At 34.8% G+C, this 13,849-nt stretch overlaps 3 protein-coding genes across 4 annotated transcripts in view; 1 reads left to right on the top strand and 2 right to left on the bottom strand.

Annotated features, from left to right (window-relative positions):
• The window catches only part of LOC109582056 (uncharacterized), a 12,270-nt gene extending 9,198 nt beyond the window's left edge, over positions 1-3,072 (top strand). The window contains exons 1-3 of one of the 2 annotated variants that reach the window (XM_019996623.1): positions 1,011-1,575; positions 1,629-1,658; positions 1,981-3,072. In XM_019996623.1, coding sequence (XP_019852182.1) covers positions 1,029-1,575; positions 1,629-1,658; positions 1,981-2,960 — 1,557 coding nt within the window. In that variant the 5' untranslated portion in view covers positions 1,011-1,028 and the 3' untranslated portion in view covers positions 2,961-3,072. Of the gene's footprint in view, positions 1-1,010; positions 1,576-1,628; positions 1,659-1,980 lie in introns of those variants that run through there. The other variant, XM_019996624.1, reaches the window with a different exon arrangement.
• Positions 3,073-3,128: 56 nt separating this feature from the next.
• LOC109582057 (uncharacterized) lies at positions 3,129-4,029 on the bottom strand. Its single transcript, XM_019996625.1, has 4 exons — positions 3,892-4,029; positions 3,699-3,820; positions 3,397-3,638; positions 3,129-3,339 (listed from the first exon to the last, which is right to left on the bottom strand). The coding sequence occupies exons 1-4, from the start codon at positions 3,965-3,967 to the stop codon at positions 3,243-3,245; spliced, it is 537 nt and encodes a 178-aa protein (XP_019852184.1). The 5' UTR covers positions 3,968-4,029; the 3' UTR covers positions 3,129-3,242.
• A 120-nt stretch (positions 4,030-4,149) lies between these two features.
• Positions 4,150-8,082, bottom strand: LOC105312804 (nucleolar protein 4-like). The gene is made up of 7 exons (XM_011405726.2): positions 7,724-8,082; positions 7,437-7,508; positions 6,784-6,909; positions 5,642-5,950; positions 5,157-5,222; positions 4,788-5,100; positions 4,150-4,562 (listed from the first exon to the last, which is right to left on the bottom strand). The coding sequence occupies exons 1-7, from the start codon at positions 7,865-7,867 to the stop codon at positions 4,471-4,473; spliced, it is 1,122 nt and encodes a 373-aa protein (XP_011404028.1). The 5' UTR covers positions 7,868-8,082; the 3' UTR covers positions 4,150-4,470.
• Positions 8,083-13,849: the final 5,767 nt, after the last annotated feature.

The following is a 13,849-nucleotide window of genomic DNA, read 5'->3' as shown; positions in this document are numbered from 1 at the left end:
TCATAAGTTATTGGATTGTTTACATTTGAGGAAACAGCTACTAATATCACTGGGTGATGTGTTTACTGGTCCTTATAAGAATGGAACTGAGAATACTTATGATTATCGTTTCATGGCTGGACTATACCTACTGGCAAGAATAATCATCTCAAGTCAATTCATTTATGGGCAATATTACATATTTTCAGTACCAATTTCTCAAGCTTGCTGTTCCTTCTTACTATCAGTAATAGTTATCATCTTTCGTCCCTTTAAAAGGGATATTCATAATTTTACTGAATTTTTAATAATGTTTATAACTATGGCACTTGGATGTACAATCAGTGTTTCTTCTTTCTCCAAGTTGTTTCCCGGGCTGTTTTTGATGAATTACCATGGCAGTTTATAGTTACACTACCAATTGTTAATCTTCTATTATTTTACTTTATTATACCAGGGTATATAAATTACCGGGTAACCAAAATGATATCAGAATGTCATCATTATCATAAAAGAAAAAATCCAGTGGCTAACAGAAATCAAGAAGAAGACCATCAGTCATTAGTTGGTAATGATGATGATTGGATTGCTGATCGTATGGAGAATCCACAAGAATATGATGAACAACATGTTCCTGGTAGAATACATGAGTATGATAGACAGCCACAGCAACAAAAACCCAAGGAACCCATTACTATTGCTACAGCTGCTACTTATGGGAGCTGCAGTGAAACTACTATGTGATTTATGTTAACAGCTGAATATTGTGCTGATAATAATAGAAGAGGCTAATAATATGAAATGAATGTTTAAGCTAATTTTTTGTGTGTGATTTTTTGCTAAATTTGCTATTCCAATTGTGATTAATGTTCAATTGCAGGAATATGTGACAATGAAGTTTGATCTGATCTACTTTCCTATAAAGCTGCATGTCTCACTGTGTACATGTACATGTGCTCAGCTGATCAGTGCAAACACGTCTATGGTGCAAGCAAGGCTTTCTTGAGCCCACTCAACAACTGTCTATTGTAGGTGTGACTCTAGACAAAATGGCTGAGGCTTGGATTAATGGCAATCCAGCAGAGAGGAGGTTTAGTTTGCTTAAAACGGCTCTATTACCGCTAATAAGGAGCAAGGATGCGATCAACGGAGCAGAATATTATCTGCAACTCCTTCAAGCTCTTCAAACAAGATATCCCGAGAGGAATGAGCCAGTACCAGCCTCTACACTGATGCACTCCGCTCTTAAAACCATTGGGTGTCCTCAAAACCTGCTAGGAGACTTCAGTTATCCTCCCACAAATGATGAAAGTATCATTCAATTTGAGCTAATGCTAGCACTGTTATCAGTGTTAAACAGCTTACCCAATGACAAGTATTATGATTTCAGAGTAAGGGCTACTGGAAGATTTTTCAATCATCAGCCAGTGATTGGTGAGGTCCCACTTCATGTTTTCATAGAGTCTTTGTATGATGGTGGTGCTATGGTTCCTAACAATGTTTCTGTATTTCTTGGATATCTTGACGAGCTGGAATGTCAAAATTTTAAACAACCACTTCTTGATTTCGTACAGCGTAACAATTTTAATATCACACGTAAGTTAATTGTTATGACTACATTAATTATTTATTATACTGTATTTTTATAGAAGGCCAACATGATCAAGTTAAGAAGAAAAGTAAGCAACAGTATTATGATGACAATTAAATTTTCATTTTTATGCATGTTATATGTACATGTACATGTACTACATGGTCTCATTGTGATAGTAATCACATGACACTGATGATGCTATACAAAGGAAATGCTTTATCAAAGTGTCCTATTTATAGTAACAGCTCATGAATATTGTAATGTTCCATTGTTTAATTGACTCCAAAACTTTCAATTTTTTCAGTGCCTTTATGCATGTAAAATATAGGAATTTTGATAACAAATTGAGAATATTCTAAGAAAGAATGTGTTATTATAATTTAATTTTTTTAATTCGCCTACTGTAGCCTCTCATCATAAAGCCCTCATTTGCCTCGCATTAATAGCTGCTCTGTTCTTTACGATACTGAGTTTAGCTGGTGTGGGGCTCTTTGTAGGCTATACCAGTGATACAGCTCCAATAGTCAGTACTGAATACTTCAATGACAGCTACACTGGAGCTCCAATTTGCTATGACAGCTTTGACACAAAGCTAGTTCAAGTTACAACCAACTCTACTGGTTTTAGCGCCGACCTGTTCCTAGTTCCTGAATCTGATATTGTATATGAGCGCTACACTTTCCCTGAAAAGAAATTGCGATCATTAAAGGATATTGACATTATAGAATCCATTGCTTTTGGTTATCCTGATTTTGATGATGATCACAGACCCCTCTATTCTAATGTAAAAGCTGGAGTAATCTCGTACAGAATTAACTTAAAATCATCTTATCAATCGGATTGCTATATCAAAGTGTTCCTCTATGATCTATATGACAGATATCGTAATAAATTTAACTATCCTTCAACTAGCAATGATGGAAGTATTGCTCATTCAGATTGTATAGATGTTGGTAATAGCACTGTCAATCTAACTCTCATTCCTAATAAGCCGATCTTGATAGCTGCTTTTACTAATAAATATGAAGTACTACTGGATGCATATGCAATGGTTGAATTAACACAAGTCAATACAAGTCGCCTATCTTCAAGTTGTACTGTTAGTTCTAGTAATCCCTGTAATATCAATTTTAGCCGTTACCCAGTTCGTAACACAAGAGAGTGCATATTAATCACTAGTCATGGTGCAGGAAGTGTGAGCCTTACTTCTGTCACTCTCTCGCTGAATGGAGTCAAGCTCATTGGTATTAGCAGCATTGGACTGTTTGGATCAATTGCTGCTGTCCTGATATTTCTTGTGGTGTTTTTATGTGTGAAACGTAATTGCACTCGAAGGAAGAATTATGAGCCATTAGCAGACTTGAGTAATGCTAATGGTATTCAATAACTACAAGGACACATATAATTATTATGTTTGCATGGTATGAATGATAAATTTGCTAATAATGTGTTTTTTTAATCATGAGTGTTTTCTGTTTCATTGCTTTTATAATGCTGTACATGCATAGTTGAAATAAGCTCTAGACTGTAGTATTTTCTATTATTGACTAGCTTCCAATGATAGCTGTATAGTACTAACACTCCATTGTATTGATACAGAACACACTACAGTAGCATTAGGAGTACAGATAATCTGTTATTGATAATAGCAGAAGTTAAAATTCATTTGTTATATCTCGGGACCAATTGTATCTTCTTTAACTACTGGTATAGGTAGAGCTGGCATCATACTGCTTGCATTCACTGTCTTATTAACATTTCTGAAGCTACACAAAATAAATTAAAGCATCATCATTAATTTTTACTTGATTTTTATGGCTTACTAAAATTGGTGGCACTTATTCAGCTCCTGTGACACTGTAACAATAATTTGCATTAAAGCATCTTCTTCCACGTCAAAAAGAGTAACTTGAAAATCGATGACCTCAACCTTTTTCGAAATTGGCGGTGCATCTTTTGAAGTTGAAGGTATGCTTATAAATGCAAAAATTGGATTGGAAACTTTTTGTCTCTCATAAAGAAGGACTACAGAATTGATATTGATTGAAAGCGAACCAGAAGTATTCTAAATTAAAAGTAGCAGAATTCATGACAAACTCAGTATATATAAGATGATATAGCTTACTATTGCTGTTTTTATGTCTGCAGCATCACCACCAAAAGTTTGTGTTAACTTTTTTAAGGCAAAATAGCCAAAGGAGCGAGTTCTTGGGAAAAGCTTAATCTCAACTGTACCAGTCCCACTATCTAAAACAATAATAATAATAATATATAGACTTTTATTAATTGCTGTTCCATTTATAGCTACTATGTCTCACCTTCCTTGGGTTTGTATTCAATGGTTTTGATCGACTCTTTCATGATTAAATATTCTTTCCCCCTTTTCTCTCCCATTTTCGTATCTCTTGCTGTGTTTTGCTTCTTTTGTTGCAGCAGCTATAGCTTTTAAAAACTTGAACGAGCCCCACCTTCACGTGGGTGTTTGTAGCACGTAGGTGTGGCTCGTTAAAAATCAATTAAAATTAATCAAATTATTTTTCTACTGAAAACACCATTATTATTGATAATACATGGAATTAGTATTATTATCAACAGTTGAGATATTTAACAGCGACTGTATAATACATGTATGTGATGTAAAATTGTATGATGGTGTAAAATGTGCAGTAAAAGAGATAAGAGAGGCAAAAAATGAAAAAAAAATCACAGTTTCATAATCCTGTACTGTTAAGTAGTAGAGAAAAGTAAAAGGAGAGAAACTTGTATGATAATAATTATAAGCCACCAATAATAATAAATTAATTAATAATAATAATAAGTTAATTTTTTAATAATAATAATTAAATAATTTTAATAAATACAAGATGGTTCTTAAACCGATATTACAGTCGCAGGTATTAGAGTCCAGCTGCATCAGGATGCTCCTTTAGCAACATTTCCTCCAGCTGGTCAGCAGCCCTGTTTAAAAAACCTGCCGACTCGCGATACCCTACAATTCAAGATATAAAAAAATTTTAAATCAATTACCCCGTGGGCACCATTTTTCAAGGGCTGTAAATTTCATGATTTTTTAAAGATTTTCAAAAATCAAATTAATAGGGTACAAGATGGCAGAGGGCATAAATTCGCAAAAATTAAATCCGCAAAATCTATAGCCCTCGAAAAAAGGCGTCTATGGTATTAAAAAATTAATTTAAATAATTAAATAAAAAACCTTGAATCAGTTGTTTCAGAGTTGACACTTCGTTAGTACTCAAATCATCATTGGTAGTAGGAACCTTAGCAGCAGGAATGACAGGCTTAGCCCCGCCCACAGCATTACTATTATTAACAGCTGGCGAAGTAACACTTTTAGTCACTGGAGGAGCAATCGATGACACCGGAACAGGAGCAACTGGAGCTAGTTTGGGTTTCTTGGCGAGAGGCCCGTCTTTATCAACCCCTCCCCCTAGTAGGGCTCCGCCCAGTGAATTTATTGATATGATGGCAGAAGTTGGTGAGGAGGAGTTTTGCTTGTGGTTTAGGAGCTAGAGGAAGGAAGAGGAAGTGGTTAGAGGATGATGAGTGCTCGTGGTATGGCTACCTCAGCTGGTAGAGATATGGAAGCAATGTTTATCAATGGACTGTCTTCTTTAGCACCTGTGGTAGTCTGGGGGGGAGAGGGGGGAGAGAGAGAGGGAGAGAGAGAGAGAGAGAGAGAGGGGGGAAGGTGAGGGAGAAGGAGAGAGATAAAGATAAAGAAAGTTAAAACTATGTTCCTGATCTTATCAGTCATTATTGTTCCCACCTTTACAATAGAACATACACTAAGTACATGCACATACATACACATATAGGTATTAGGTACTGTTAATACACATCATATTAACCTGTACAATATTATACTATACTGTCTTCCCTGACCACTCTCCACACTTAGTAATACTACTTAGCATATTTGTATTGAGTATAATATCTACACAAATACATGTACATCATAATCATCATTAATATAATAAAGTAGCAGGGGAAGGAAGAGTGGAGAGGATTCATGTACATGTACATTAGGGAAACTGAGAGCAGATATACCTTAGTAGTATTCACTTTAGCAGTTATCATCCCATTAGACAGAGAAGGAGTATTAGTATTACCATTACCACTAGCACTAGCATTACTATTGTACTGATGGCCTATAGCTGCAGCTGCTTGCATATCCTTCACTCGTTTAGAGCGACGGTAAGACTTCAAGTAGGTCCTTATCCTTTTACGGACGGAGGAAGAGAACTCGGGGAACCTGGAGTTGGTGTCCATTATTATTTGGTGAATGAGATCACGAGGTTGATGGGATATGGGGATTAGGGTATCCAGTCTTTCTTCTATTAGACTACGTACATATGTCTGATAGGGAGAGAGAGGGGGGAGAGGGGGGGAGGAAGACATAGACATGTTATGGTAAATTCTCTCATTACCAAGAGAAAAACACCACCAGAATCACCCTGACAACCACTGGTGGTTGCCATAGAAATACATACCCACAATAAAACTGTACAAATACATACATGTATGTACATGTACAGTGTAGCCTCTTTATTAAGGACACCATTGGGCCCACACTACCTGTCCTTAATACATGTACAGTGTAGCCTCTTTATTAAGGATACCATTGGGACCACACTACCTGTCCTTAATACATGTACAGTGTAGCCTCTTTATTAAGGACACCATTGGGACCACACTACCGTCCTTAATACATGTACAGTGTAGCCTCTTTATTAAGGACACCATTGGGCCCACACTACCTGTCCTTAATACATGTACAGGGTAGCCTCTTTATTAAGGACACCATTGGGCCCACACTACCTGTCCTTAATACATGTACAGTGTAGCTTCTTTATTAAGGACACCATTGGGCCCACACTACCTGTCCTTAATGCATGTACAGTGTAGCCTCTTTATTAAGGACACCATTGGGCCCACACTACCTGTCCTTAATACATGTACAGTGTAGCCTCTTTATTAAGGACACCATTGGACCCACACTACCTGTCCTTAATACAGAGGTGTCCTCATTTCAGAGGTACTTTTGTATAAGTTTGTAGTACCAATTAGGACATTACAAAATATCCTCATTATAAAGATGTCCTTATGTTACATATATTATAATTATCATTCAAGATACATGTGTACATGTAGTATATTCATGTATACGGTATGCACGTTATTTGTCTTACATTGAATTGTCTTGCTCTCTCAGTGTTTGCAGTATAGGGCGAAGGTGAGACACGCCCTTTCATGTGTTGTGTGTATATGTCTGAACTGGTACCACCGTGATCAGAATCATCTTCATCTGATGGATCCTTGGGAGAGAGAAGGAGAGAGAGAGAGAGGGGAGAGAGAGAGGTGGGGGAGAGAGAGAGAGGGAGAGAGAGAGAGGGAAGGTGGAAGGAAAGGAGAAGTGAAAGTGACACATACAAAAACAAAAATGAACAATTATCATTATTATCATAAAAGAGGAGAAAATACTTCATTTTTGGTGAATAAAAATAGGCACACTTTCCATTTATAAAGTTCCCATTGATATAAAAATAAAAAATTCCCTTTTGAACACACCTTGGCCTGCTACATACATTTAGATGACTAAAATTTCTAATTATATAATCACTTTTTACATGCATAGGTACAAAATTCCTAACCATAGAGTAAAAAATTTTCACAAACTCAACAAGATACAGACATGATCGAATTTCATGAGGTTAACAGAACTTGTGTTAGATTACGAAACCCACAGAAATAAAGACGCCACAAAACACACTTTACATGTGCCAAGTCTACAATAAAATGTCCTTTTGTCCCTCCCACAAAAGTGAGTGCGTCCAATCCTTACCCCAAGTCCTGGAGATGGACTTCCCTTCACAACGTCAAGATAAGCATAAGGATTGGCCTTTGGTAAAGACGTCTACATAAAGAATATTATAAAATAAATATCTTATTATTATTATTATATTTACATAAGTATTGGCACATTGTCTCTGTCTCACTCTTAATTCTATAAATGCTACTAATTTTTATAATAATTATATATAATAATAATTAATAAAAACATCCAAAATTTAATTGGGGGCCACACATTTCCCCCGCATCAATCTCTCCCTCTCTCCCCGTCACAAGAACCTCTTGTATTTCTGGCGGGGCAGTAATGACTGTAATCCCGGGGCTTATACCAGCGGGAGGAGGAGGAGTAGTGAGGCTTTCAACTTCTCTGTCGTCCTGGTCGTAAGAAGTACCAAATTGGAGCTGGTGATCTTCCGTCGCCATTTGTCAGGGTCGCTCGAGATAAGGGCAGGTGGTCCCGCTTAGGGAAATGGGAGGGACGGGGAAAGAGGAGCTTCCTCCCTCCCTCCGTCCCCCTCATGGCTCCTCCTCTTCTCCTAATGTGGGAACGTCCTCCCCTTGTTTTGGCTCCGTTTATTTTTAGTGGTTTACCACGCAAAATTATATCCCGCAAGACACGTGTTTCCACGTGGTCATTCCTGACCACGCCCAATTACAAAATGGCGGATTTTGATAATGAAATTTTATTTTTAAAGTTTCAATTTCAAACCAAGTGTAGCTGTGAATAGGAGGCTCCAATAGTAGTTCCAGTCGTATTTATAATGGAATATTATAGAGATGGTTTGACTCATGATGTTTCTGGAGAATTTATGGTAATTGGCATTTTGACACTTTAAATTTTAAATTCTAAAATGATCGGATTATTTCTTTCATGCTAAAAAACAACATTTTACATTAGATGATGGTTCTGTTTGTTTATTTGTTTTTGTTTGCTTGTTCTTCGAGTGTTTGAACCTAACGAAAAACAAAATGTCACATTATATTAAATAAATAAATACATGTATATAAATAAATAAAATAAATAATTAATTAAATATATAGTTATACATTTTAAATTAATTGACTTACTCTTTTACGAAGTGACTGTATTTCTAACTTCATTTCGGTAACAGCTGCTAATAAATAATTAATTTCACTAATTAATGAATCTTTGTCTTTATTAACGATACTCTCCTCTAATTCTTCTCTTTCTTTATTTATTTTATTTTTATTTTCTTTCTTGAAAAGATTAACTATTGTCTCGTTATTTTCATCATTTGCATTACAATAGCTGGTGTTGGATTGAACCTAATAAATAATAATAATATTATTAATAATAATAACAATAATAATATACTTACAGTTGCAATCATAATTTTGAGACAAAAATTGGCCAAAGACCATGGGCTATAGTATAGGGTATTTAGCCAAAATTGGCTAGGAGAGAATTCTCCATTTTTATAACTTTATGTTCTTATGTTGTGTAGAAAGTTTGAACTGATTCTGATCAAAATTGGATTTTTTACGAATTTTAAAAGTTACTCAAAAATTGGGCCAAAGTCCCTGTACTATAGTACAGGGTTATGGGCCAAATTTTGACAAAAATAAAAGTAAGCAATTCTCCATTTTTATAACTTTATCTGATACATATACATGTTCTTATGTTGTGTAGAAAGTTTGAGCTGATTCCAATTAAAATTGTATTTTTCACGAATTTTAAAGTTGCTCCAAAATCGGGTAAAAGTCCCTGTACTATAGTACAGGGTCTCGGGTCAAATTTTGCCAAAAATAAAAAGTAGAGAATTCTCCATTTTTATAACTTTATCTGATAGATATACATGTTCTTATGTTGTGTAGAAAGTTTGAACTGATTCCGATCAAAATTGGATTTTTTACGAATTTTTAAAGTTACTCAAAAATTGGGCCAAAGTCCCTATACTATAGTACAGGGTCTCGGGTCGAATTTTGCCAAAAATAAAAAGTACATTTTTATAACTTTACCTGATACATTATACATGTTCTTATGTTGTGTATAAAGTTTGAGTTGATTCTGATCGAAAATGAATTTTGTTGCAAATATTTAAAGTGACTCAAAAATCGAGCCAAAGTTCCTGTACTATAGTACATCGTCTATAGCAAAATTTTGTCAAAATCAGAATCCTCCATTTTTTGCATTAAAAATATTTTTATGTTACTGATGTAGGTTCTGACTTTATTCTGCCCACTTGGCATTCTCTCCTCTTTAATGTGACAGAGTTTCGTCAGTGCCACAACATTTCTTAGTCGTCCGTCTAAAATACAAGCCATGCCCACTGCCTTACGAGACTCCGCCCACCTGGCGAGAGGCAGGAGGGAACAGGAACAGGGAAACGGATCCAATTGCCTAAAAATGAAAGTACATGTATATTATGAATTATGAATATATTTACATGTAAAATTTTAGGCCACATATTCCATTAATGATATTTTACATGTACATGTACATGTATTACTGTACAGTTAGAAACATTGGGGTAAAATTAATTAATATTTATGAATTGGCAGTGCGATTAGCAGCTGTCAATTTAAAATCTGTCATTTTGCTCAATTCTTAATGATACATGTACATACCAGTACATGTAATTGGACACTATAAATTTACAATATAATTTTACCATCAAAATTACTAAACTTTTAAAATATATGTACATGTACATGTATACTCTTGTATACTTTATTATAACTTACATGTATTATTATTATATTTTTATTATTATCATTATTACGGTATTATCATTATTATCATTATTATTATTATTATTAATAGACTCACAGTGTGTTCAATTCTGTCAACTGCTTTATCAATAGCTCCATTGTCACCAGCGATATCCTGTTGCCATAGAGATACCTAGGTACATGTACATAATAGTACATCTATCAAAAATGTCTGAGACATGCGATACATGTACATGTACATGTATGTACAATTGTACATGTACTGTACATACATGTACACACTGTAACTGCACATGTGTCGGTGTAATTGTGTACATGACAACATGTAAACAATTACTCTTGTCATGCGTAACAGACAGTCAGACATATTGGTTTACTCATTACTTAATGTATTGTACGGTATTCTCTTTCTTACAGCTGGTGTAGTGAGGATATTCGTGAAATTGACGTAGGATCCCTGATCTCATTATTGTGGAGTAACCTACGAAAAAGTACAGATATACAGAATTACAGTACGTAACAGCTGGTAATAGAGAGAGAGACGATTAATGGATTAATGTATATAGATGGTAGTTTTTGGATGGATAAAATTTTGGTAAATTGCTACATTTTTGGTGATTAGCGGGTTTATTTTAAAAGGATTTTTTGTGTCCACGTGCCATTGAGCATACACATAATGGGTAAAATTGGTGGACTTTCTATTGATGAATGGATATCAAATAAGTAAAGGTTATACAACGAGGGGAGGTATCTATGGCATTTATCATACCGAGGGCCGTAGGCCTGAGGTATGATAAGGCCATAGATACTGACACAGAGTTGTATAACCAACTTCTACCATGTACTAAAATAAACAAGTATTTACTTAGCAACAGTTAGCAACAGCATGCCTATTTTAAGCAGGAGGTTAATAAGTAATTTCCCGGTCAAACTTATTATTAACCTCCCAGTCAAACTTATTAACCTCCCGGGCTACTTATTAACCTCCGACTGTCTGGGAAATTACTTATCAACCTCCTATTGCCCGGGAAATTACTTATTATACCTCCCAGTGGTAAATAAGTTATTTATGAACCTACAATCAAGCAATCTGATTGGTCAATTGCAACTAGGCATGGTAGAATCATGCAGATTTGTCAAGGTTCCTACTCCAAATTACCAGCCATAATGTTCACGTACATGTACATGTATATACAATGTAATAGTGAGTGATGTGAGAGAGTTAAGACATTACGAGAGAGGGGGAGAGAGAGAGGGGGGGCTGTAGAAGAGAGAGTATAGTATGTTAATGATTGGGTACACTCACAAGGTTTGAAGCTCTGTTAAATTATTGAAAGCATTTCTGATGAATTTGATCTTATTATCGTTGAGTTTGCTGTAGGGAAGGAAGGAAGGAAGGAAGGATGAGTGATAAAGAAAGGATATGATATAGTTTATACAGTACATGTACATGTAATCAAAAGAGTCAATTGGATTCAAATCAAACTCACATTCTCTTCAATTGAGTGCATCCATTGAATGAGTCATCACTCAATTCACTAATGGTATTGTTGGATAAATCACTAAAATGAAGGAAATTAATATTTTATTTATATACACTGTGTATGCATGTACTAATGTAGGTAATGAAACTCCATGGTTCTCTATTAAATTACTGAATAGGCTGGTTCACAATATGACGTTAGGCCAACATACCATCAATTTTTAATCAAAAGCGTGGGCAGTTTGACTTTTTGACGCATACTTTTTGCTAGAATAGAACCAGATTCTATTCCTGCATCAACGTAACGTCAGGACTTGCGTAATATTGTAAGCCAACCTTTACATGTACATGTACATGTATATACTTATTGTATTGATTTATCAGTACTGTGTATATGTTCATAATATCCATGTGTACATTGTTTCTGAATTAAATTAATGTAGGATTTAAGACACTCTAGTACATGTACATGTACTTGTTGCTGTTACATTAATTTCAGTTTATTGCAGTTACGAATGACTGGGCTTGGCAATACACTGATACTGTTTGATCCAATGTATCTATAAAATGAAAAAAAAATAATAATAATAATATGTACATCTACATGTATTGTACATGTATATATATTTTTAATCATTGTTATTTTCTGTAGCCATGCACATGCATGGACAATTTGCAATATTTAATGATAAAATAAAACTACATGTACACTAATATCCCAATGGTAATTCCCCCATTCATATTTCCAGCTAACTGCAGCTGCACAGACAATACACATACATGTATAATAATGTACACATACATGTATACATGTATGTACATGTACATGTATTGTTATTATTGGATAGCGGACATTGTTTTATATTATTTGTTTTCAGGGACAGTACAATATGTAATGATGTAGTAAATATTATTATTATTATATCATTATTATTATTATTAATTGTTTTATTATTATTTTATTATCATCATTATTATTGTATTAATTACAGTGATTGGAGCGGAGGGAAGGAAGCAGCTGTTTCAAAACTTGAAATTTTATTGTTATTTAATCTCCTATAGAGAGAGAGAGAGAGTATTATTATTATTATTATTATTATTTACTATATCTGAAATACAGTGTGGGGTGGGTTACAGAGAAAGAGAATAAAACAGGTTAAACCAGAATTATCATTATTATTATTATATTGTGTATACTTACAATACTTCTAGTGATGTGCAGTGACTTAGTTCATGTAACAATGAACTGCTGTCAGATATATGATTGTGCTGGAGATATCTGAGAGAGAGGGAGGGAGGGGGAGGGAGGGGGAGAGAGAGAGAGGGGGAGAGAGAGAGGGAGAGAGAGAGAGGGGGAGAGAGAGAGGGAGGGAGAGAGAGAGAGAGAAGGAGGGAAGAGAGAGGAGAGGAAGAATATGAGGGGAATTTATCTAATTATTGTAACTGCACGTGTACATGTACATGTGTGTACGTGGATAGTATCCAGTAGTTAATGTGTCCCTTAAAAATCAATTCTTGAGATATTGTTACTGCTGCCAGTGAGTGTGTGTTTGTGTATACTTATGGGTATATACCTAAACATGTTTCATATAGAAATAAACACTGAAACTATTACTGACTCATACTTGTTCATGGAGCTACATTACCCTAATAATAGATCAGCTAATAAGCACATATGGTCCTGAACACAGTGTTTATAGATTCTTCTTCCTTCTGTCACTAAGTCTGTTAGTCTATTAGTCTATGTTTCTATTATTAATGCAGTATCTTTGTCTCTTTTTCCATCCTTTCTTTCTTTAATTGGCTATACAGCACATGCTTTGGTCCATCCTGTTTCTTAATTGGATCCTTTAAAATATTCCCTTTTATTTCCTACTGTAAGCTAGTTCATTGGTCAATTGTCTTACTATATGAATCCATTGGAAGTCAATTTCCTTTGAAATCCTGTACTACTTGTACTGTAATACCTTCTTTATTGTCTTTATATCCTTTCCTTCTGTTTCTCACTCACTCTAGTAGAGTATCTGATTCTCTCTCACACTTTTTACAATTACATGTACATGTACATGTATGATAAATTAATGTATAGTATATGTATTAATTTATGTGTACTTTTAATATGACTATGATTATTATCATTATTATCATTATTATCTTACAATGATTGTAGTCTTGCTAGTCCTGAAAAGGTTCCTTTGCTGATATCTCTAATCTCATTGTACTGTAGA

This window comes from Amphimedon queenslandica, unplaced genomic scaffold (assembly GCF_000090795.2).
Source record: "Amphimedon queenslandica unplaced genomic scaffold, v1.1 AMPQUscaffold_13403, whole genome shotgun sequence".
NCBI classification, from domain to species: Eukaryota; Metazoa; Porifera; class Demospongiae; order Haplosclerida; family Niphatidae; genus Amphimedon; species Amphimedon queenslandica.
This window is presented reverse-complemented; position numbering and strand designations above follow the sequence as displayed.